Genomic DNA, 23,088 nt, shown 5'->3' with positions numbered 1-23,088 from the left:
AGGAGATATAAATCACATCATTTCCCCCTGAACAATCATGTATCTTTTAATATGTTTGGGCAGTTTTATATATTGGGCTGCCAAGCAATATTTCAGAAAAGGCTTCGATAGGAAAATCATTTCATAAGTTGAAAATAAGAATTTCCCGCCACTGAACCATGAAACCCCATGTAGTGCAGAAAAGGACTTCGTAATTGTTAACACATTACACACAGTGGGAAAGAGACCTGAAGACGCCGGGTCTGCCTTGCTCACCACATTATAAAATAACCCGGCGCAGGGTGGCTCTTTTATTCGCCAACATAGGCCCATATCCGGCATGATGACTACGCGTAACATTAACAAAGACTTGCTGAGTGAATGAATGCACTAGGCGAGCCCAGACGCTAGAGGCTGAGTGTGTATTTTGGGAGTCACACTGGGGACCATTTCTGAAAGCATATGACCCTGGTCACTTGACTTCCCCAGTAAAAGTGCTTTACTGCTCCAGGGCAAGCTGGAACCTGGCCCGGCTATCTTTCGAGGGCTGAAAGCTAACGTTTAGTCAGGACGCGAACTGAGGAGGTCAGAGCGGTCATACAGTGCGATGACATCGAAGATGACTTCCAGGCGCTTACTGACACCAAAGTACAGGGTGTCAGCCCTACCCACTGCGGCTGTGGCATTGACAGAACCACCGCCCCCGCCGACGCATGACTCCTGCGTCCCAGCGTCTTCCGCGCCGAACTACAGCTCCCGGCATGCACTGCTGTTCCCCCCCCCACCGCCGCCGGGAGGTGGGGCCCTGGGGGACAGGTCGGCGGGCTGCCGGTCCCGCGGGTCCTCACAGTCCCTTCCGCTGTGGCTCTCTCTCCAACCCTGGACCGGGTATTTCCGGGGCTCCAGGACTGCCGCTCGTCCGGCGTGCTGCCACCCTTTCAGGAATCGCCCGGGCGGGCAGCCCACCCGACTTTCCGTCAGGCTTCCGCGCCCGGCGCTCCCTCAGTGACGGAATGAAGGGGGTGGGCGTTCTGGCTCGGGAGGACCCCGCCGCGGCCCCGGAAGCGCCTCGTCCCGGGTGGTGGTGGCGGCGGTCGCCGTGATGTCTGCGGGGCTGGGCGGCTGACCGCCGGGATAGGAGCGGCACCGGTGCCCCAGACCTCGGTGGCCGCTGCTGGAGCACGGCCTGCGCCATGGCCACCTCTGCCATGTCCTCAGAGCATTTCGAGAAACTTCACGAGATCTTCCGCGGCCTCCATGAAGACCTGCGAGGGGTGCCGGAGCGGCTCCTGGGGATGGCAGGGACAGGTGAGGCGAGGGCGGGACGAGCCATGGGGAACTCGGCCCCGCGCGTGCCTAGGGAATAAGAACCCCCCACCCTTCTCCTGAACCGGGTCCCTCTTCCCCTCCGATGCATGTTCTCAGACACGCCCCCTAGGGTTGGGTGGGTCTCGGCGCTCCAGATTTCCCTGCTGCCACTTGAGGGTGCTCTGGGATGAACCTCTGAGTGTTGTCTCCTAGGGATTCTCCCTCTAGATCCTACTGTAGCCGTCAAAAATTTCTTGTCTCATTTTCACCGTGGCAAGAAGAGCATAGGAGACCTTAAATCTGAGGCCCTATATTTCAGTAAAATTGGTTTCTTTCATAACTGTCTGTATATTTTGTTTTATGCACTTAAAACCATTCTCAAGAGAAGTCCATGGTTCTCACCAGACTGGCAAAGGATTTGTAGCACCAAAAGGGCTAAGAAGCCAAAGGAAAAACAACTTTGGGATTGGTAAATTACCAGGTTTGGGGAGGGGGTGGTCTTTAAAATCGGGATTGTGAGTTCAGGTGTGGTCCTCTTGTGAACTTTTTTATGCTTAGACTGTTTCCTGTCCCTTGATTTCAAAATTCAGGTTGCTGCAAGCTTTGCCTGGAGGAGTTAGTTTTCCAATTAAATCTCTAGGAAGACCTGTCAGGTTCTTTGCCACTCAGAACAAATAGATCTTGATGTCAAGGCTGATAAGACTTTGTTTTGTTGTTTTTACTTAAGGGTCAGAGCTTGAGTGTTTGCTCCGCGAGTTTCCTGGTCATGTGAGTTGAATGACTCTGATGAGAATGCCAGAGAATGTTAAACATATTGAGAGAGACTGCTGTGTGCCAGGCACTGACCTAAGTGCTGGTAATATTGCAAATTATTGCAGTGAGGAGACTTACAAATCCTTGTTCTAGTGGGTTGATGATGATGTATAAATATTAAGAGGAAAGTAATGCAGGGCAAAGGAATGCAAGGGAGGACTCTAATATTAAATAGGGTGGCTGTGAAAGGCTTCTTTGAGAAGGTGGCATTTGAGCAAAGACTTGGATGAATTAAGATAGTAAACCATGTGAAAATTTGGGAGAAGTGAGTCTGAGGAGGACAGAATAGCATTGCAAAGGTCCTTAAGCAGGTATGAGCTTGGTAGGTTCTGGAAAGAGCAAGAAGGCCAATGTGAAATGAGCAAAGGAGACAATGGTAGCAGATGAGGCTACAAAGAGGTAGGCAGGGCCAGATCACGTGTGGACTTATAGACCCTAGTGAAAGATTCGCACTTTTTTCTAAATGTGATGGGATGCACTTAACAGGGTTTTAAATTTTTTTTTAATTTATTCATTTGATACAGAGAGATACAGAGAGAGAGCATGAGCAGGGAGAGAGGGAGAGGGAGAAGCGGACTCCCTCCTGATCCGGGAGCCCGACGTGGGGTTCGATCCCAGAACCCTGGGATCATGACCTACCTGAGCCAAAGGCAGACACTTAACCATCTGAGCCACCCAGGCGCCCCACTTAACAGGGTATTGAGCAAGAGAGTGATGGGATCGGATTTACATGGTTGAAAAATAGACTATTTTTTCAGCTTGTTGCTGAATTAAATTTTGCAGTGTTCATTTCTGGAAGAGTAAATAGTGCAAGAGGGTACTCCATTTTGAAAAATAGAAAACTGAGTTATGTTCACTTTTATCACCTACCTGACCTTCTTATTGCTGCAATGAGGTATGAATATCTACCCAAGCGCAAAATACTCTTAATACAAGTTGCTGGAAACAGACTTCGTTGTTTAATGGGTAAGTAAATACAGTGTACACATAGCCATAGGTTACAATAAGAATTTCAACAGCTTTCAATCTCTGCTCACTACTTTGTTCATACTGTTCAATAAATATTTGTTGAATAAATTGAATTTAGCTGAGCAAACATAGTGCCTCATCTCTGAATCCTTTCTTTCTAATTCTGAGATTACTTCATACACTTTCCAGAATTTTAATTTCCATCATGAATTATTAGGTTCTGAGTAATGTACATAACACAGCTCTTGCATTTAGCTTATGCTCTGTAATTGAACCAATCAGTTTTTAATAAATATTTAAGAATTATTATGTATCAGTCACTGTCCTGGGCCCTGAGGAGTTTCAAGAGTTCTTGCCTTAAATGGGACCAAATTTACAATAAAGTTTGTGATTGGTCCTAAGATAGTTTTGAGACCATAAAGAAAAGGCTTACTTGGGTGTTAGGGGAAGGAAGTTTTGCAGAAAGGAGAATTGAGTATCAGGGGTTTGGTGAGAGTTTGCCAGACAGAGGGGAAATGGGAAGAAGGAACAACAGAATAGAAAGTTGAATACTCACAACCATGACTGGAGCTTAGGGTGTGTGTGGGAGGATAATACTAGATGAGCAAAGTGAGACACAGCCAGATTGTGAAGGGACCTGTATAGCTCATTAAGACATTTGGGCTTCTCACAAAGTACTTGACATATAAAAAGTACTCAACAAAAAGTTTTATTATTCTGTCAAATATTTATTGAGCACCTATTATGCAGCATTCCCTGAGCTAAGCGCAGAAATACAGTAGTCAAAGGCACAGACATCTTTGCTCCTATGAAATGTACAGTGCAGAAGAGAAAACTTAAAGCAAATATTTGTTTAACTTCCATTCATCAAATATTCACTGACTATTTACTATAGGTCAAAAGCAAATAATTACCCAAGTATCTTTCTGTATATAGTTGTGATCATTGTTCTGGATAAACAAAGTACCTATATGAAAAAAAAAGACATTTGGGCTTGATATGAGGAATCAGTATAAGAATTTTAAACAGCTAACTAATATGGTCAGATTTTATTTTACAAGGAGAATGCTGGTGGCTGAATAGAGGATGAAGGAGAGGCATAAGACTCTGGATACAGTGGACCATGTTAGGAGCCTTTGTGGCAATTGTCTGGGTAACATGGGAATGTAGAGAGTCCTAAATCCAATTTCTGAGGCAGAAATTAACCAGACTAATTGGACATGGGGAGTAAGAGAGAAAGATTCAAGGGTGTCTGCATTTTCTCACTTGGTCATTTGAGTGGATGATAAACTTAAATAAGAAATATAAAAGAAACAGGCTTATTTGAAAGCATCAGGGTGCTTATAGAATAGAGAGCATAATGTATATCCAGTCTAGCCTGACAAAGTATTTCTTCTCTTGCCATTAAAAATACCATTTATGAAGAAGATATTATGTGAATTGAGAGGCAATATACTATAATATTTAACAGCAAGGATTCTAGAAACAGACTGCCTGGGTTCAAATCCTGGATCCATCTCTTAGTAGCTATGTGATCTTGGACAACTTACTTCAGCCTAACTAGTTTCTCTCTGCAAAATGAGGGTAAATCATAGTATTTATTTCATAGGGGTTTTGTGAGGATTAAATTAATATATGTAAAGCCCTTAGAATACTGCCTGACAACCCTGTGTTGAGCAAATTTATTAGCACCATTATTCCAACAGCACTTGGTCACTTCATGTCTCTCACATTCTCATAATACTTCAAACTTAAATTAGGCCAATTAATAACCCTACATTGGCCTCTTAGTGTTCAAATGAAAGGAAGAGTTGCACATATCTCACTTTAAATCAAAAGCTCAAAATGATCAAGCTTAGTGAGGAAGCCATATTGAAAGCTGAGATAGGCCAAAAACTTAGGCCTCTTTGACCAGAGAGTTAACCAAGTGGGAATGCAGGGAAGGGCTTTGAAGGAAATTAAAAGTGCTGCTCCTGTGAACACACAAATGATAAGCAAAACAGCTTTATTGCTGATGTGGAGAAAGTTTTAGTGATCTGAATAGAAGATCAGACTAGCCACAACCTTATCTTAAGCCAAAGCCTAATCCAGAGCAAGGCCCTAACTCTTCAGTTCTGTGAAGGCTGAGACAGGTGAAGAAGCTGCAGAAGAAAAGTCTGAAACTAGCAGGGTTGGTTCATGTGGTTTAAGGAGAGAAGCCGTCTCCATAACATCAAAGTGCATGGTGAAGTCCCCAAGTGCTGATGTAAAAGCTACAGCAAGTTATCCAGAAGATCTAGCTAAGATAATTAATGAAGGTGGCTGCACTAAACAACAGATTTTCAATGTAGACAAAATACCCATCTAGGATTTTCATAGCTAGAGAGGAGAAGTCAATGCCTGGCTTCAAAGCCTCAAAGGACAGGCTGACTGCCTTGTTAAGGGCTAATGTAGATGGTGACTTTAAGTTGAAGCCAATGCTCATGGACCATTCCAGAAATCCTAGGGCCTTTAAGAATTATGCTAAATCTATTCTGCCTGTGCTCTATAAATGGGACAGCAAAGCCTAGGTGACAGCACATCTGTCTACAGCATGGTTTACTGAATATTTTAAACCCACTGTTGAGACCTGCTGCTCAGAAAAATGGACTCTTCAAAATATTACTGCTCATTGATAGGGTACGTGGTCACCCAGGAGCTCTCTGATGGAGAAGTATGATGAGATTAATGTTGTTTGCATGCCTGCTAATACAACATCCATTCTGCAGCCCCATGGATCAAGAAGTAACTTTGATTTTCAAGTCTTATTATTTAAGAGGTACAGGGGTGCCTGGATGGCACAGTCAGTTAAGTGTCTGACTCTTGGTTTTGGCTCAGGTTGTGATCGCAGGGTTGTGGGATCGAGCCCTGTGTCAGTCTCTGCACTCAGCGCAGAGTCTGCTTAAAATTCTCTCTCTGCTCAGACACTTAAGCATAGGAAACAAACTGAGGGTTGCTGGAGGGGAGAGGGATGGGGGGATGCGGTAACTGGATGATGGACATTAAGGAGGGCACGTGATGTAATGAGCACTGGGTGTTATATAAGACATGCATCACTGACCTCTCCCTCTGAAACCAGTAATACATTATATGTTAATTGAATTTAAAGATTTTATTTATTTGAGAGAGAGAGAGAGAGCACAAGCAGAGGGAAGAGGCAGAGGGAGAAGCAGGCTCCCTGCTGAGCAGGGAGCCCAATGCGGGACTCAGTCCCAGGACCCTGGGATCATGACCTGAGCTGACTGACAGATGCTTAACCAACTGAGCCACCCAGGTTGAATTTAAATTCAATTAATTGAATTTAAATAAAAATAAATAAATTTTTTTAAAAATCTCTGTTCTCCCTCTGCCCCTCCCCCATGCGTGCTCTCTCTCTCTCTCTCTCTCAAAATAAATAAATCTTTTTTTAAAAAAATAAATACATTCCATTAAGTCTGTAGCTGCCATAGATAATGATTCCTTTGACAGATCTGAGCATAGTAAATTGAAAACCTTCTGGAAAGGATTCACCATTCTTGATGCCATTAAGAACATTCATGATTCAAAGGAAGAGGTAAAAATACCAACTTTCATGGGACTTTTGAAGAAGTTGATTTTAACCCTCATGAATGACTTTGAGGGGTTTGAGACTTCAGTGAAGGACGTAACTGCAAATATGATGGAAATAGCAAGAGAACTGGAATTAGAAGTGGAGCCTGAAGATGGGACTGAATTGCTGCGATCTTGTGATAAAATTTTAACTGATGTGGAGCTGCTGCTTATGGATGAGCAAAGAAAGTGGTTTCTTGAGATGAAATCTTCTGGTGAAGATGCTGGGAAGATTGTTGAAATGACAGCAAAGGATTTAGGATATTACATAAACTTAGTTGATAAAGCAGTGCAGGACATGAGAAGATTGACTCCAGTTTTGAAAGAAATTCTGTGGGTGAAATGCTATCAAACTGCTTCACATGCTACTGAGAAATTGTGAAAGGAAGAGTCCATAAGTGCAGCAAATTTCATTGTTGTCTTATTTTAAGAAATTGCCACAGCACCCTAACCTTCAGCAGCCACCACCCTGATCAGTCAGCAGCCATCAACATCAAGACAAGACCCTCTACCAATGAAGATTATGACTCACTGAAACTTCAGATGATAATTAGCATTTTTCAGCTGTAAAATATTTTTAAATTAAGGTTTGTACATTTTTTTAGACATAATGCTATCACACAATAGAGTACAGTATAGTGTAAACATAACTTTTATATGCATGGAGAAACCAAAAATATTCATTTGACTTGCTTTATTGTGTCACTCACTGTGGTGGTCTGGAACCAAACCTGCAGTATTTCCAGGGTATGCCTGTGCTTTTACCTTCTTATATAGTATGAGATCAGGTGAACTATTGTGGTCTACAAATAGAGGATGTAGGTCCTAGAAATGCCACAGTGGGGCACCAAAAGCAAATTAACCATATGATCCTGGTGAAACTGAAGTTCTTTCCACCACTCTAATGGGTCAAGGTTAGTCGTTCTTGGGTTGATAAATCAAACCATCCATGAAGAAGAGAGGCTGCCACCTTAGTTAAACATTAAGGTAGGCTTTCTCTAGCTATTTCAGAGCTGACTCTTTCATGATGCCACCATCCACCCAGTTTACCCGTTGGTCAGTCTCAAGAGTGAGTCACTTCCATGTGACTAGTTTGGGAAGGCATGTGGGATGGGGGATAGTGTTTGAAATGGCTCACTCTTGTTTTTGGTGCCCATTCTACTCAGTATAAGGTCCTGCAGTTTTGTAGTTAACTGTGGTGTTAACTCTGACTCTCTAAAAAATTAAAAGGTCTGAACAGGTTTTACCTGTTGCTGAAGGCTATTCCCTGGTAGCAGAAAAATGCCCCTCAATGCTATAATGTACAGAAGCCTTGGATTGGGAGTCAGGAGATTTGCATTCTAGAACTAGTGTCACCACACATTTGCTCCTCCTCTGACCTTGGGAAAGGCAGTTTCTCCAGGCTCTAGTTTCCTCAACTGTAAAATGAGGTTAGATTAGATGATCTCTGAGATCCAATTCCACTTTAACATTTGTCGGTTTCACAGTTCTGAAACTAAGTATAAAGAAGCACCTACTGATACCTCTCGGTTGGGTAGAGTTCAACCTCTTTTGAACCTTTAAATATCTTCCTCCCTGGCTTCATCATCAGAAGGGAGAATTTCAGAGGCTTTTTTTTTCTTAACCTTAGGATTCCATAAAGGATCTCAATGTGGTGAAATTCTTAAAATTGTTTTCAAAGGGAGCATATTTCTTTTAAAAGTACACAAGCTGTAGAACACTCCTAAGAGAAGGTCTGCCTTAATGAAATTGGGTAGAGAGTGGAGTATCCCAATTTCAAAAAGACTGAGAGTAACAGAATCACGGAGAGAAATTAGTGAAAGGATCAAGATTCTGTGAGCCGCTCTTTGCCCCCTACACTTATTTATGTAACCACATTCTTTGAATCATTCTAGAGTTAGCCTCTTAAAAATGCAGATTTTCCTATCTTTAACGAAGAATAAAGAAGAAAACTTTATGACTAACAGTTGTAGAAAAATCAGAGCTAGGAAGGAATGCACTTATATGTAGAATATTTCTTGGATCAGAAGTGAGTGTGTTTGGGGGGTGGGGCGATGGGTTAGCCTGGTGATGGGTATTAAGGAGGGCATGTATTGCATGGAGCACTGGGTGTTATACAAAAACAATGAATCATGGAACACTACATCAAAAACTAATGATGTAATGTATGGTGACTAACATAACAAAATTAATTTTTAAAAAAAGTGAGTGTGTTTGAGTGTGGAGATGTGCCTATTCAGAGGAGCGGTGACACTCAGCGACAGCTTATTATGGAGTAATAGGATACCTTTCTGTGGAAGTAGCCATTCTTGATTGCAGATATTATTTCACTGCTGGTGGCTGAAAACACTACTCAGGGATAGTGACAGCTGCTTCTGTGCTTACTTTAGTTACATCATGGATGTCAAGATGCAAACCATTTGCCATGGCTGAACTTTCTCCTATTTAAAACAACAACAAAACCTCGGTTTTGTGAGCCGTGTGGAGTGAGAAATAGTTCACTTGGAGTGTCTTGTGTGTATTAAGGGTATGTCACATGACAATGAAGGAGGTATAGTAAAGGGTGCATTGTCATTTGCTCTTGCAGGCAGTAGTAACATCTCAGGAACACCCTACCAGGTTTAGAGTTCTAGAAGCTATGGGATTTGTAAAAGAAAAAGTAAATTTCCCTGTTCTGGAGGAGCTTGATCTCCAGTTGCGAATATAAAATGTACACATCCAGAATGGCTCATGATCACTTAAAAAACAGCAGACAACTGACATGATAGATACTGTTGTGATTAACAGAATGTAAATCCATATAAAGCATTATCTTGGTATTAGATCTTATATGGGATTGCATTCGAATGCTTAAGATGAAAACCAGGGTAAAGAAAATTAGCCAAGAAAATCTGAGGACAGCATATTGAATACCCATGTGCCATCCCTCCATAAGCCCAACTCAGCTGTTTTCTTTGGCATTGAATAAAATTGCTCTTTTTTCAGTTGATGAAGTGCTAGCTTGTATTTAGGAGTCACAATGAATGAAAAATAGTATAGCTTTAAAAGACCATGTCTGCACACATGACACAGCATGGATGAACTTGAGGACATTATGCTAAATGAAATAAGCCAGACACAAAAGGACAAATATCTTATGATTCCTCTTCTAGGAGATACCTAGACTAATCAAATTCATAGATACAGAGAGTAAAATCGTGGTTACCAGAGTCTGGGGGAATAGGAAGTGGAGAATTAGTGTTCTTTGGGTATGGAGTTTCAGTTTTGGTGGTGAGGTTCTGGAGATGGGGTAGTGTTGATGGTTGCACAACAATGTGAATGTACTTACTGACACTTAGCTGTATACTTAAAAATGGTCAAAATGGTAAATTTTATGTTATATAAATTTTACCAAAATAAAAAAAAATGACCATATTCCCAGGTTGTAAAAGTAATCCCAAAAGATGAACTCAAAAAAACAATTTAAGCAGTGGTAACTTTTTGGTAATAAGTAGATTGATTATATGTAGATTTTCAGGGAGAGTATTCATTTGGACGCATACATTTTTAGAAATCAAACTGTTCATAAGTAGGGCTAATGTTTGCTTGTTACATATGAAGGCATGACCTGCCTCCTGTTTTATAGCTAAAGAAGGAGGTCAGGTCCCAAAGAAAAGAAGAATTATTATCCAAGCTTATCCCAAGGAAAGGTCCCAAATCTAACCCCCTTTGCTCACCGGTGGTTCCCTCTTACACAAATGTTTACCAGGTGATATCATACCAGTACTCCCTTGTACCATTTTTACTGTTACTTAATTGTTTTCTTTGTTGAGAGTTTTTATCATAAACAGATGTTGTACTTTGTCAGATGCTTTTTCTGCATCTACTAAGGTGATCATATGGCTTTTTATCCTTCCTCTTGATGTGATATATCACGTTGATTCATTTGCAAATATTGAACCATCCTTGAATCCCTGGAATAAATCCCACTTGATTGTGGCGAATGACTTATGGGATTTATTCCAGGGATTCAAGCAGGAGTAGTAAGGGAGTAAGGGAGTAGTAAGGGCCATGCAACCATTAATGTATTGTTGGATTTGGTTTGCTAGTATTTTGTTGAAAATTTTTACATCTATGTTCATCAGGAATATTGGCCTGTAGTTTGTTGTTGTTGTTGTTGTTGTGTCCTTATCTGATTTTGATATCAGGGTAATGCTGGATTAGAATGGATTTAGAAGTTTTCCTTCCTTTTCTATTTTTTTGGAATAGTTTGAGAAGAATAGGTATTATCTATTCTGTAAATGTTAGCTAGAATTTGCCTGTGAAGCTATCTGGCCCTGGACTTTTGTTTGTTGGGATTCTGTTGATTACTGATTCAGTTTCTTTGCTGGTAATCAGTCTGTTCAAATTTTTTATTTCTTCCTGTTTCAGTTTTGGTAATTTATATGTTTCTGGTTTTTGTTTTTTTTTAAGATTTTATTTATTTGACAGAGAGATAGCGAGAGCAGGAACACAAGCAGGGGGAGTGGAAGAGGGAGAAGCAGGCTTCCCGCTGAGCAGGGAGCCTGATGTGGGGCTCGATCCTAGGACCCTGAGATCATGACCTGAGCAGAAGGCAGACGCTTAACGACTGAGCCACCCAGGTGCCCCCCCTTTTTTTAAAGATTTTATTTATTTATTTGGGTAATTTATATGTTTCTAGGAATTTATCCATTTCTTCTAGGTTTTCCAGTTTTTTGGCATATAGTTTTTCATAATGACATGAAATTGTATACCTGTGGTGTTGGTTGTTATTTCTCCTCTCTCATTTGTGATTTTGAGTCCTTTCTCTTTTTTTCTTGTTAAGTCTGGGTAGAGGTTTATCAGTTTTACTGATTTTTTTTTTTCCCAAAGAACCAGCTCCTGGTTTCATTGATCTGTTCTATTGGTTTTTGTTTCTATATCATTTATTTCTGCTCTAATCTTTATTATTCCCTTCCTTCTGCTGGTTTTAGGTTTTATTTCTTGTTCTTTTCCTAGCTCCTTTAGGTGTAAGGCACTCTATTGTTTTGGGGGTTTTGTTTTGGTTTGTTCTTACCTCTATTGATTTCTGTGCTAATCTTTATTATTTCCTTCCTTCTACTGGCTTTGGACTTGGTTCTTTCCCTGTTTCCTTTAGGTGTAACATTAGGTTATTTCTCTGAGAGTTTTCTAATTTCTTGAGGTAGGCCTGTATTGCTATAAACTTCCCTCTTAGAACAGTTTTTGCTGCATCCCAACAATTTTGGACCATGGTGTTTCATTGGTCTCCATGCATTTTTTTTTTAATTCCAGTATAGTCAACATACAGTGTTATATTAGCTTCAGGTGTACAATATAGTGATTCAGCAATTCTATACATTACTCAGTGCTCATGATGATAAGTGTAATCTAATCTTAACCCTTCACCTGTTTTCCCTCCATCCCCCCCCTTCTTCGTCCCCTCTGGACATGAACAGTTTGTTCTTTATATTTAAGCATCTGTTTTTTGTCTGTTTGTTTTTGTTTCTTAAATTCCACATATGAGTGAAATCATATGGTATTAGTCTTTCTCCAACTGACTTATTTCACTTAATATACCCTCTAGATCCGCTCACGTTGTTGCAAATGGCAAGATTTAATTATTTTTTTATGGCTGAGTAATATGCCAGTGTGTGTGTGTGAGTGTGACATATCTTATCCATTCATCTGGGATGGACACTTGGATTGCTTCCATGTTTCTTGGCTAGTGTAAATAATGCTGCAGTAAACATAGAGATGCATATATCTTTTCGAATCAGCGTTTCTGTTTTCTTTGGGCAAATAGTTGATTTACTGGGTCGTAGGGTAGTTCTCTTTTTAACTTTTTAAGGAACCTCCATACTGTTTTCCACAGTGGCTGCACCAGTTTGCATTCCCACCAACAGTGCTTGAGGGTTTCTTTTTCTCTACATTCTCACCAACACTTGTGTCTTCATGTATTATTTGATGTACTGTTTGATTTCTTGGTTGACCCATTCATTGTTTAGTAGCATGTTATTTAGCCTCCATATATGTGTTCTTTCCAAATTTTTTCTGTGATTGATTTCTAGTTTCGTACCATTGTGTCGGAAAAGATGCATGATAAAATTTCAGTTTTTAAAAATTTACTGAGATTTGTTTTGTGGCCTAATATGTGATCTGTCCTGGAGAATATTCCATGTGCACTTGAATGTGTACTGTTTTTGGATAGAATGATACATATATGTATGTATGTATGTATATCTGTTCAGTGGAAAGTCTTTCAAACCTATCTAAATGATCAGAAAAATACAGTGAAGGCAAAACATTGCTGTTTTAGTTAAATGTTACTGCTTGGCAGCTGCAGCCTATTCTATTTTTGTTTAAAGAAATTAGTTATTTTTAGGTATTAAAGACATTACTATTTCGTTAAGCATATAAAGACAAAATGACAAGATGCAAAGGACTGAAACAATTGAAAGGGGAATGACTTTCTCACTGTGAGTCAGTGGTATTTGCATCGTTTTACATATTACCACCAGTGGGTATGGCCAGGAAATATGTACCATACCATGCACTCTCCCCAGCAAGCAGAGTGGGTGAGTTTTGAATTTGTTTTGCAGAAAAGCAGTGGATAAGGGTTAATATAGAGAACTGTTTTACAGTGGAGGTGAAAGTGGGACAGGGATTTAAAAGAATCAGTATTGCTAAACATTCTTGTTGATGAAGGCATGCCTGATCCCTCTAGGGGAAAATCAATTGACAGTGATTACCTTAGACCTGTAGTGTTTCTTAGACCTTTGGGGCCAGATAATTGTCATGCAGGAGTGTCCCAAGCATGGGTGTTTTTGTTCCCTGGGCACTGAATGCCATTCATAATATCCACCCTCTCCCCTCCCCCATCATTGTGATAACAAGTTCCAGTACATTTCTAAATGCTTTTTAGGGGTGTCTGGGTGGCTCAGTCGGTTAAGCATTCGACTCCTTGATTTTAGCTCAGGTCATGATCTCAGGATTGAGAGATCCAGCCCCACCCCATGTTGTGCTTGTGCTGGGTGTGGAGCCAGTTTAAGATTCTCTCTCTCTCTCCGTCCTCCTCCCCACCCCCACCAGCTGGCATGTATGCGTGCTAGCTCTCTCTCAAAAAACGGTAAAAAACTTTAAAAAGTACTTTTTAGAGATAATCGATTAAGTACTAGTAGCTCCATCAGGGGAAGGTTGGGCAGTTTATTCTAAGCAGAGGGAATGACCTCTACAAATATATGAAAACAGGACTGAGCACTTGAAACTTGTCTATCTTTTCCAGAAGAGAAGAAGAAGCTGATCAGAGATTTTGATGAAAAGCAACAGGAAGCAAATGAAACGGTGAGAACAGGGAGCAAATCCTTACTTCTTCTACCTGGAGTTAGTCTTTTCCAGAAGTAATGCTTATTACCTGATCACAGATTAACTGTTCCTGTCTGTTGATCTTGATTTTGATTATTTCTTACTAAATAAACCAATTGATGGGGTGAGTGATGAGGGAGTTTGACAAACACAAATGGGTAAAGCTTGGATACTGTCTTAAAATGAGTCTTTGATATAATACATTCCTGATATGAGTAGTAAGGGCATTCTCAAACCTTTACCTGGGTGGTCTTTTAAAATTTCATTTAGGGGCACCTGGGTGGCTCAGTTGGTTAAGATCCAAGTCTTGGTGTTAGCTGGGTTCATGATCTCCTGGGTCATGGGATTGGGCTGCATCAGGCTTGCACTCAGGGGGAAGTCTGTTTGAAGATTTTCTCCCTCTGCCCCCACGCCCCCCATGCATGCTCTCTAAAATGAATAAATAAATCTTTAAAAAAAAATAAAATTTGGGGCACCTGGGTTGCTCAAGCAGTTAAGTGTCAGCCTTTGGCTCAGGTCGTAATCTCAGGGTCCTGTAATGAGCCCTGTGCCAGGCTCCCTGATCAGCGGGGAGTCTGCTTCTCCCTCTGCCCCTTCCCCCACTTGTGCTCTCTCTCTCTCTCTCTCTGTCAAATAAATAAAATCTTTAAAAAATAAATAAAATACATAAAATTCCATTTAAAAAGCTGGCCGTCGGGGTGCCTGGGTGGCTTAGTCAGTTGGGTGTCCCCAACTCTTGATTTCGGCTCAGGTCATGATTTCAGGGTCATGGGATCGAGTCCCAGTTGGCTCATGCTGGGCATGGAGCCTGCTTGGGATTCTCTCTCACCCTCTGCCCTTCCCCCGCATTCTCTCTCTCTCTCTCTCTCTCTCTCTCTCTCTCAAAAATAAAAAGCTGGCCATTAAAATCAGTTATTCTTCTTTTAAACTTACTAAATCACAAAAAATGTACCTCATAAGTGGTTGTAGCCACATTCCCTTCTGTTTTAAAAGACCTCTACAAAGACATTAGCAAAATTAACCAGTCCAACTCTGGCCATCCCAGGTGGATGAAAATAATTCATGGCCTTTTGTGAACATGTCTGGGTATTACATTTTACTTACCCAATAAAATGGAAATCTGGTTTGGACCCTGGTTATCTAGGACATGGAGACAGATGACTGATTTTCAGAAAGAAGAGGAAGGAAGAACCTTGCTGCCAGACCCCTATCATTTTTAGTATAGTAGACTTCAAAGTGCTTCACGATAGCACTTGAACCATAACAAACGAAAAATTTGTTATACTGAAAAGGGAATTTGAAGATTTGTGGAATCTTGAGCAGATTTCTTCAGTTCTTATATATGAAATAGAAGTAGTATCTCCTACCTTATTGAGGACAGGAAAGATTAAATGAGGATTAAATAGGATAATGTATATAAAAATGTTTAATAGGAAATAAGGTGCTTGTTAGTTTTTTCACTCACTCATCACATACTTTTTGAATGCCTGTTCTCTGCATGCTGGGCGCTGTGCCAGGCACTCAGAGAAACGAGGTCAACATGTCACATGTGATCCCTGCCTTCGTGGAACATATGCTTGAGTACTTACTTGCAGTTGTCTGCGGTTTGATTAGTCCAAACTAGGCATATGCCCAGATGAGAGAGAAAAAAAACCCAGCCCATCTACTCACTACTTTCTGCCCTCCTAGCTGGCAGAGATGGAAGAGGAACTACGTTATGCACCTCTATCTTTCCGTAACCCTATGATGTCTAAGCTTCGGACCTACCGGAAGGACCTTGCCAAACTCCATCGGGAAGTGAGAAGCACACCTTTGACAGCCACACCTGGGGGCCGAGGAGACATGAAGTATGGCTCATATGCTGTAGAGAATGAGCATATGGTAAGCTTCAGCTGTTTTTTTCCCCTTAAGGGCCTGTGGCACAAAAATTAGCCATGTTGTAGGGTACAGTTTATGTTATCGGTGCATAGTAGACTCTTGTTCTTCCCACCTGTTTCCTGTATCCAGCTCCCCTTCTCCTCTTGGGTATTTAATGCAGACCTTTCCAAACCATGCTTACTTAGATTTCTTTTTATCTTTTATAAAACAGTGCTTGGTACTTAGTGGAGGGGAGTACAAGTGTTACCTATTCTTACTATATCCGGACTTTGTATTTTGACGCATTGATCCAGTTTTTCACTTATGCTCAAAAAATTCAGTTAGGTTTTTAATTTATCCAGAGTATTGTTACAAATTAACCCAAGCTTTTTTTTACATTTATATCAAGATGGTCCAACAGCAGAGACATAGTAGAGAAGGCAGGATGCTTTCAGGAGGGAGCTCACGGCTTACTCAGTTGTTTATTGTTTTTGTTTTTGTTTTTAAAAAATGGCTTACTCAGTTGTAATGGAAAGCCAGCCAGACTGCCTTTCTAGACTCCAGTATTCTGATTTATAAAATTAGACTGACAGAATTGAAAATCTATATTCTCAAACTGTCTAGAGAAGCTGGACAAGTTCACAAAGATTAAATGTATTGCATTTGAGATTATACTCTACTGTACAAAGTAGAAATGGCCTGGCAAGTGGCCCAGCAGGCAGTGTGGGAGAGAAATGGATGGGGCCCACAAGTACAGACTGCACGTATGTAGAAAGGCTAATAGTGCAGTGTTAAACAATCCTGTTTCATGATGCATCCTGATTATGGTTCAAAAGACATGCAGATGATACTGGCCTGACATTGCTGATGTCAAAACTAGAGAGAATGATAGAAACTTTTCAAAATTCAGTTGTGAAGAGAGACTGGGAAAAGGCAGTCAGGTGGAGCTTTGTTAAAGTAAGATGAGAGGTATAAAGTGACTTTGGGCGTTTGTTACCAAAAATCAACAACAAAAAGGGGAGATAAAGCCAAACAATAATTTGCTTTAAAATTACTAGGTTCAGAAATTATAAGGACAATTTAGATATACATACCACCTTCAGTGGTATTATTGTTCCAAACCTGGGGTTGATTTATATGATCTTACTGTCTTTTCCTGCTCTTCAGTCTAATCAGTTAAAAATCTCCATCTTTTATTTTAAAAAAGCCTTATTCTTTTAAGCTAAAGTAACTGGGGTTTATTTCAGTGTCATTCAGTGGTTCCATCATCCACTGGTCTGTATGCCATATATGAAAAGACTTGTTACTTATCTGGGAAGTCAATATTTTGGTTTCTTGATGGTGGTATCTAGTGCTAGTGGTCACCTGTTTAGTAATAGGCCTTGTGAACCAACCCTTTCTGAGTGTGTGTAAGTGCTTTGAATGGCGAAGAACTTAGCTGTACCCATTTGTCAGTGGTTAATTCCGGTTGACAAAGGCTACTTCTGTCATCATGCCTTCTGTGCTTGGGATTATAGGCAAAGTAAAACTTTGGCAGGGATTTAGAAAATTAGGGCACTTGGGAAATTAGGGCAGCTTACTTGGCCCCTGAGAGCAGTCACCAGTCTAGCAACTTCAGAGTTTTGTTTTGTTTGACCTGGGGTGAAATTCTTTTTTGGGTTTCCAAGACTGTAACCACATAAGTGTCTTCCAAAATGTGATAGTGTTTCAAACTTCTAAGTGATTTCTGTATGTGCTGCAAATGAATAGCTTATTCATGGTCCCTCAATCCTCAGTACCAGTCAGGTGGAAATCTTCAGTGAATTAATCTATTTCTAGGCTGTGGAGTTTAGTTGGTTTGTTGTCCTGTCAACAGTTATAGGCTGTACGTATATTCGGGTAGCTCCTGCACCCCAACTCTGGGCCACTGCCCCTCAGAAGTTGTTAGTCCAGAAAGCACATGAAATCAGTTCAAATTCATCACGAACACAGGGGAAATGCTCTGATATTTTTAATTCTTTTTTTGCCTCACATAAGTATAACAAGCAGTGACATGAGAGGTATGTGATCTTGTATTGGATTCTGATACTCTTATGGTTGATTAGTATCTTTTAAAGTCTTAAAAGTAATGAAAATTACTGTACATGCAATATCCCTTCTTATATCAGAAGGTTCACAAGTCATGTGCTGGCAAATGAACTTATAATGGAAGAAGTCTAACATTTCCTTGCTGTCTGGTTCCCATCAGAACCAGCTACAGTCTCAAAGGGTGTTGCTTCTGCAAGGCACGGACAGTCTGAACCGGGCCACCCAGAGTATTGAGCGTTCTCATCGGATTGCCACAGAGACTGACCAGATTGGCTCAGAAATCATAGAAGAGCTGGGGGAACAACGTGACCAGTTGGAGCGCACTAAGAGTAGGGTAAGTCTGAGCGGATAGGGGAAAGGAGGTGGGCCCCTTATATCCTGATGCCTTGCCACTGCCAGAAGCTACGGCAGTTCAGAATTCAGGGTTAGGACCTCTTAGATGCTTACACTTTCCTTGGCTGAGGGATTTCTCTTGAAAGTAATTTTACCCTTTGGATTTAGAGGTTATTGGAGGCAAAAAAAAAAAAAAAAAGACTGAAGAAACCAGTTTCTGCATTTGTGGAAGATTGTCAAATCTAAGATTGTAGCCACTCTGTTCTTCAATTTCTAGGTTACCAACCTGAGATTTTTCTCATACATCTAGTAGGATATTATGCTGTTCTTATGAAAGCACCATCTACTTAAACATTCCTAGTTTTTTTGTCCTTTAGATCCAAGGCTATTTTCCACATGTCATAAAATAGTACTGCTGACAATTTAGAGGTTCAGTCCTGGACTATATAACTCTGTTGTTACCCACGGTAAGCTAGATCATTGTGGAAGAAAATGGGAAATAACTTAGGCCAGATAAGTATATCAAGACCTCTGAAAACACCTGCATAGGAATTTTAAAAATAGTACAGTTTGCCAATAGAATGTTATATTCTTAACATTATGAGGCAAATACAAATTGAAGAACAGATACTGTCGGCAAGACTTGGATGACTTCCTCCGTGTGGGGACTGGAGAAGATTTCCTCATATCCTAAGAGCTGCAATTCTCCATTCTTAAATCAGAATGATGCCCTTCCCTCCTCAGTAAAAATTCACAAACACGGAATTCAAGGTAAACTGTAGAGAAGGCAACTTGCTTACAGACTGTGTGGTTTTTGACTTTTGAACACATCGGGTAGATTGGTTGAATTTAAAAGCCAAGAAATGAGCTGAGGGATCAACTTACTTATGGCCACTGGGGTATGGGAACAGATGGCAGGTGGCATCTGTTGAAATATCCCCCAGCTATCTAGATATTAACAGGCAATCAAAAGGACATGATTTTTAAAAAAGCTTTTAAAAGAAGGATTCCTTTCAGAATTCCATTTGTCTGTTAGAGGGATTAAAAAAAAAAAAAAAAGAACCAGATCCCAAAAGTGGTAATCCACCAGCCTACAAAAACAAAACCTCAAGAGGCTCCCTTGGAGTTTGGCTGATGAAATTCAAATCTGAAGTTGCCTCACAGTTACTGGCAAAGTACACTTGAGGCCTTTTTTTGTTTTGAGTAGCCAAGGTGAAGGATTAGTTTGGTCCCAGGAGTTCCCCACGGTAACCTTGGGGTATAATAATTCCTAAGCCTACTTATCCAGTACTAAAGTATCTTGTCCTTCCCAGTTTCTTCTGCATATACTCAGGCCATCATTCAAATTGGTTTGAGGGAGTTTTTCAGCACACCCCCTTTAGTGCCCACTGTCAGTTTAGAAACCTCCAAGTTCTACAGTATGTACTTTTAGAAGGGGGAATAATTGCTGTTTTCTCTTCTCAGCTGGTAAACACAAGTGAAAACTTGAGCAAAAGTCGAAAGATTCTCCGTTCAATGTCCAGAAAGTAAGTTTTCAAAATAGAGTTAAGAGAAATTTTGTGACTAAGACATTAAACAGTGACTTGTAAAGGTCCTGATAAAGCAGAAAGAATAAAGTATTATCTTGTCCAGTTAAATATCCCGGGACAAAATCCTTTGTTAAAAGTATATGCTGCTCTGGGGCGCCTGGCTGGCTCAGTTGGTTAAGCGTCTGCCTTTGGTCCCAGGATCAGGCTCCCTGCTGAGCAGGGAATCTGCTTCACCCCCTCCCTCTGCTCCTCCCCCCCACTGTGCTCTCTCAAATAAAGTATATGCTGCTCTGACTTGGAGCAGTGAGAAATTTGTCCACTTTGAATCCCAGCTTAAGATTTTTCAGAGCACATGGGAATAATGGAGCTTCATATTCCTTGAAATATATTTGTGTAAACTTGGTTAGAAAAAAACTTTTTACTGCTACTGCTTAGTACTTGCTTTTGGCTCTGCTTGTCCTTCATGGGAGTCAACCCGTTATCAGGGAGTTCTGTCCTATTAGCAAAAAGTTGACTTTAAAAAAAAAAACCCTGAAGTGGGTAGTATGCACAAAACAAAACTATACCGAACCATGGAACTAGTAAGAGAGTGAGATTTTCCTAAACAATGGTAAATGCCTTGTCAAACAAGAGGAAACCTTCAATTTAGAGTTAACATGAGAACCAGAGATTGGATTCTTTATGTTAACATAGAGTAAATTTTTGAAGCTCTTATACTGCCTTTATAAAGATATCCATTTGGGTTGGTGGAGGAAAAGTAGTTAGTGGTATTATATTTCTCTTTTTTGAAATATGATTCAACCTGATTTCAGAAAATGATTTTTCAGGGCACCTGGCTGGCTCCGTTGGTAGAACGTGCAACTCTTGATCTTGGGGTTTGTGAGTTTGGGCTCCATGTTGGGTGTGGAGCCTACTTTAAGGAAAAACAAAAACAAAAAAAACCCATTTTTCTAGGAGGAGCTATTTATAAAAATGTATATTAAATAAAAATCTCATTGTTCATATTTAAGTAATCTCTAGAGCCAGTGTGGGGTTATCCTTAAGTTACAATTGAAAAAAGCTTTCAAGTTGTCACTTACCAGCTAAAGAACTGCTTGAGTGGCTATGGGATTTAGAAAAAAAAAAAAATTCAATCTGCCTCACAGTATCCAGCCTTGGCCACAGGGTCAAACCCCTAAGTATTAAGAATGGAAAGAAATAAGGTCATCCAGACTTCTGACTGTTCCCTACTTTGCTTCTCTTTGTAGAGTGACAACCAATAAGCTGCTACTTTCCATCGTCATCTTACTGGAGCTGGCCATCCTAGGGGGCCTGGTTTACTACAAATTCTTTCACAAGCATTGAACTTCCTAGAGGGAAGGGTTTGTGGACCAGAACTTTGACCCTCTGAACGAATGGTGTTAGAGATGGGGAAGAAGCGTAGTGCTGCTGTGAGGTAATGGTTCGAGGATGCCAGACTGTGGGAGGTGAGAGGGGAGACAGAAAACCGCGTAACTGTGAAGGAACAGCAATGAGACCAGTATGATATACCAACGTAATAAATGCTGTTTATGACTTCTTTAAATTTACATAGTATTCCAACATATTAATACCCTGTGAACTGCCAAAAAGCACACAAATTTACAGTAGTATTATTGGTCACCAAAATGGAGAGGGAAAGCAAACAACTGTGAGAATGCGCAAGTGTTCTCATTAAGGCAGTATTGACCCAGACCATTTAGTGTCTCAAATGCCTCATAATTCTGGAATGTCCTTCGCGACAAACGTGTCAGCACACAAAATTTCCTAAATTCTCACACGTTCTTCCCTTTCTGATTCATCTGGTGAATTGGGAGTTGGAAGTTGGTCATAGACAATGTGCCCTCCCTCCCTTGTCTGCCCAAAACTTGAAGCAATCACATCCACTGCCAGGCTAGCTGTAGCCTTGGCCTCTTCCTCTGAAGCAGCCAACTGAGGATTGACTTCAACAAGATCCAGTGCTGACAACAACCCTGAAAGAACAAAGTATGACAAAACCTCAGAAGATATCCTAGCTGCTACTTTCAGTGAGGGTCATCCCACTAGACAGAACAAGCCAAGGTAAAAAGTCATTTTCTACTATTAAAATTATCCACTGTCAGGAAGCCCCTTACACCTAACCCTCTTCTGGGCATGAATTTAGGTTCAAATACTGTATACTGGAGTAGGATTAAAATTTATCATCCCTGTTCCAACTAACTTAATAGGCATCGCTGTCAGGCTTTCTGGATAAGGAAAGAGCTTGTGGGGAAGAGGTAGACAAGGATTTTCCAACCTGCTCAGGAAAAGGTATGCTATACTATGTCCAGTATTACTAGATGTCTGGATGTAGTTGTGTAAAGAGCTGTTCCCATTTTTGAACTCTGATGCTGTCTTAAGGCACCCCACATGCCCTAAGTATAGTTATTAGTGCATCTCTTAGTCTTATCCCTGCAGGTCTGAGCTGAGGGAAGACTTGACCATACTTTAATTTGGACTTACCGTCTTGACGGTTTAAGAACTTCTACTAAAGGGCTTGAGAAGGGAAGATTAGACCAGAAGTACCTATCCAGACCTGCCTTCTACTCCCCACCTCCAACACAAAAGCTGAGGTATTTAACTTTTTAGTTGGTTATTCTGGGTGAAGTTAATCTACCTCTTCAAGTCATCTGAACAAACTAGCATTGGAGAAGAATACAAGTATCAGAATACTTAGGGTAGCCATAAAGCCTGGAAACATGGGTGTATATACCTACCAGCTTATTGATATTACAGTGTAATACATGGTATGCTCAATGCCATTATATCTATTTAGTGTGCAGTCCCTTATTAGCAGTGCATAGTCCAAGCATGTTACTGCAGCATTTCCACTGTGCAAGCATCTGGGTGTCTGATGATCTGTCTCATTTCAACTAACTAAACCTGAGTCTTTGGTGTATCCCAGAAGTAATCAAGAGTGTTGGAGCTATTAAAAACGTAATTACCCATGTTTTCCAGACTATTGCCACCCTCTAATTTAAGCAAAGTGCTTTATGTAGCTAGTTAAGTGTCATGATAGTCTTTTGGACTAGAATAATGTAGCAACGGAGGGAGAGACAAGGTGTGACCATTACCCCATCTAACTACTAGATGATACTAACCTCTGCTTGAAGTAGGGTCATTTGGAACCAAAATGGAGGATTGAACATACAGGTTCAGTGGCCACTAACCAAAAGACAACTGTAACATCTAAGATTGTGGGTCTGAGAAGGAGACTTATCTTACCACT

General features: G+C 40.7%; 2 protein-coding genes across 5 annotated transcripts in view; one reads left to right on the top strand and one right to left on the bottom strand.

Moving 5' to 3' along the window:
* The first annotated feature begins 854 nt into the window (after positions 1 to 854).
* On the top strand, positions 855 to 21,387 carry VTI1B (vesicle transport through interaction with t-SNAREs 1B). 2 transcript variants are annotated; one of them, XM_036071165.2, is made up of 6 exons: positions 866 to 1,287; positions 13,958 to 14,016; positions 15,727 to 15,918; positions 18,122 to 18,295; positions 19,759 to 19,820; positions 21,071 to 21,387. In XM_036071165.2, the coding sequence occupies exons 1-6, from the start codon at positions 1,173 to 1,175 to the stop codon at positions 21,165 to 21,167; spliced, it is 699 nt and encodes a 232-aa protein (XP_035927058.1). In that variant the 5' UTR covers positions 866 to 1,172; the 3' UTR covers positions 21,168 to 21,387. The 2 variants fall into 2 exon arrangements, with proteins under 2 accessions (XP_035927059.1, XP_035927058.1); XM_036071166.2 differs by lacking the exon at positions 13,958 to 14,016 and having other exon boundaries at positions 855 to 1,287.
* Positions 21,346 to 23,088, bottom strand: part of ARG2 (arginase 2) — a 35,393-nt gene continuing 33,650 nt past the window's right edge. For all 3 annotated transcript variants that reach the window (XM_078053830.1, XM_036071162.2, XM_078053831.1), the window contains exon 8: positions 21,346 to 21,814. In XM_078053830.1, coding sequence (XP_077909956.1) covers positions 21,609 to 21,814 — 206 coding nt within the window. In that variant the 3' untranslated portion in view covers positions 21,346 to 21,608. The remainder of the gene's footprint in view (positions 21,815 to 23,088) is intronic.

Source organism: Halichoerus grypus, chromosome 8 (genome assembly GCF_964656455.1).
Source record: "Halichoerus grypus chromosome 8, mHalGry1.hap1.1, whole genome shotgun sequence".
Lineage (NCBI taxonomy): Eukaryota > Metazoa > Chordata > Mammalia > Carnivora > Phocidae > Halichoerus > Halichoerus grypus.
The sequence above is the reverse complement of the archived record's forward strand: the minus strand, read 5'-3'. Positions and strand labels throughout refer to the sequence as shown.

What these genes read in the sequence shown, in the direction of transcription:
- VTI1B (XM_036071165.2), top strand. Translation starts at nt 1,173, where the DNA reads ATGGCCACCTCTGCCATGTCCTCAGAGCATTTCGAGAAACTTCACGAG. An exon ending in CCTGGGGATGGCAGGGACAG is followed by an intron (nt 1,288 to 13,957) that starts GTGAGGCGAGGG and finishes TATCTTTTCCAG; the next exon opens with AAGAGAAGAAGAAGCTGATC. An exon ending in CTCCGTTCAATGTCCAGAAA is followed by an intron (nt 19,821 to 21,070) that starts GTAAGTTTTCAA and finishes TTCTCTTTGTAG; the next exon opens with AGTGACAACCAATAAGCTGC.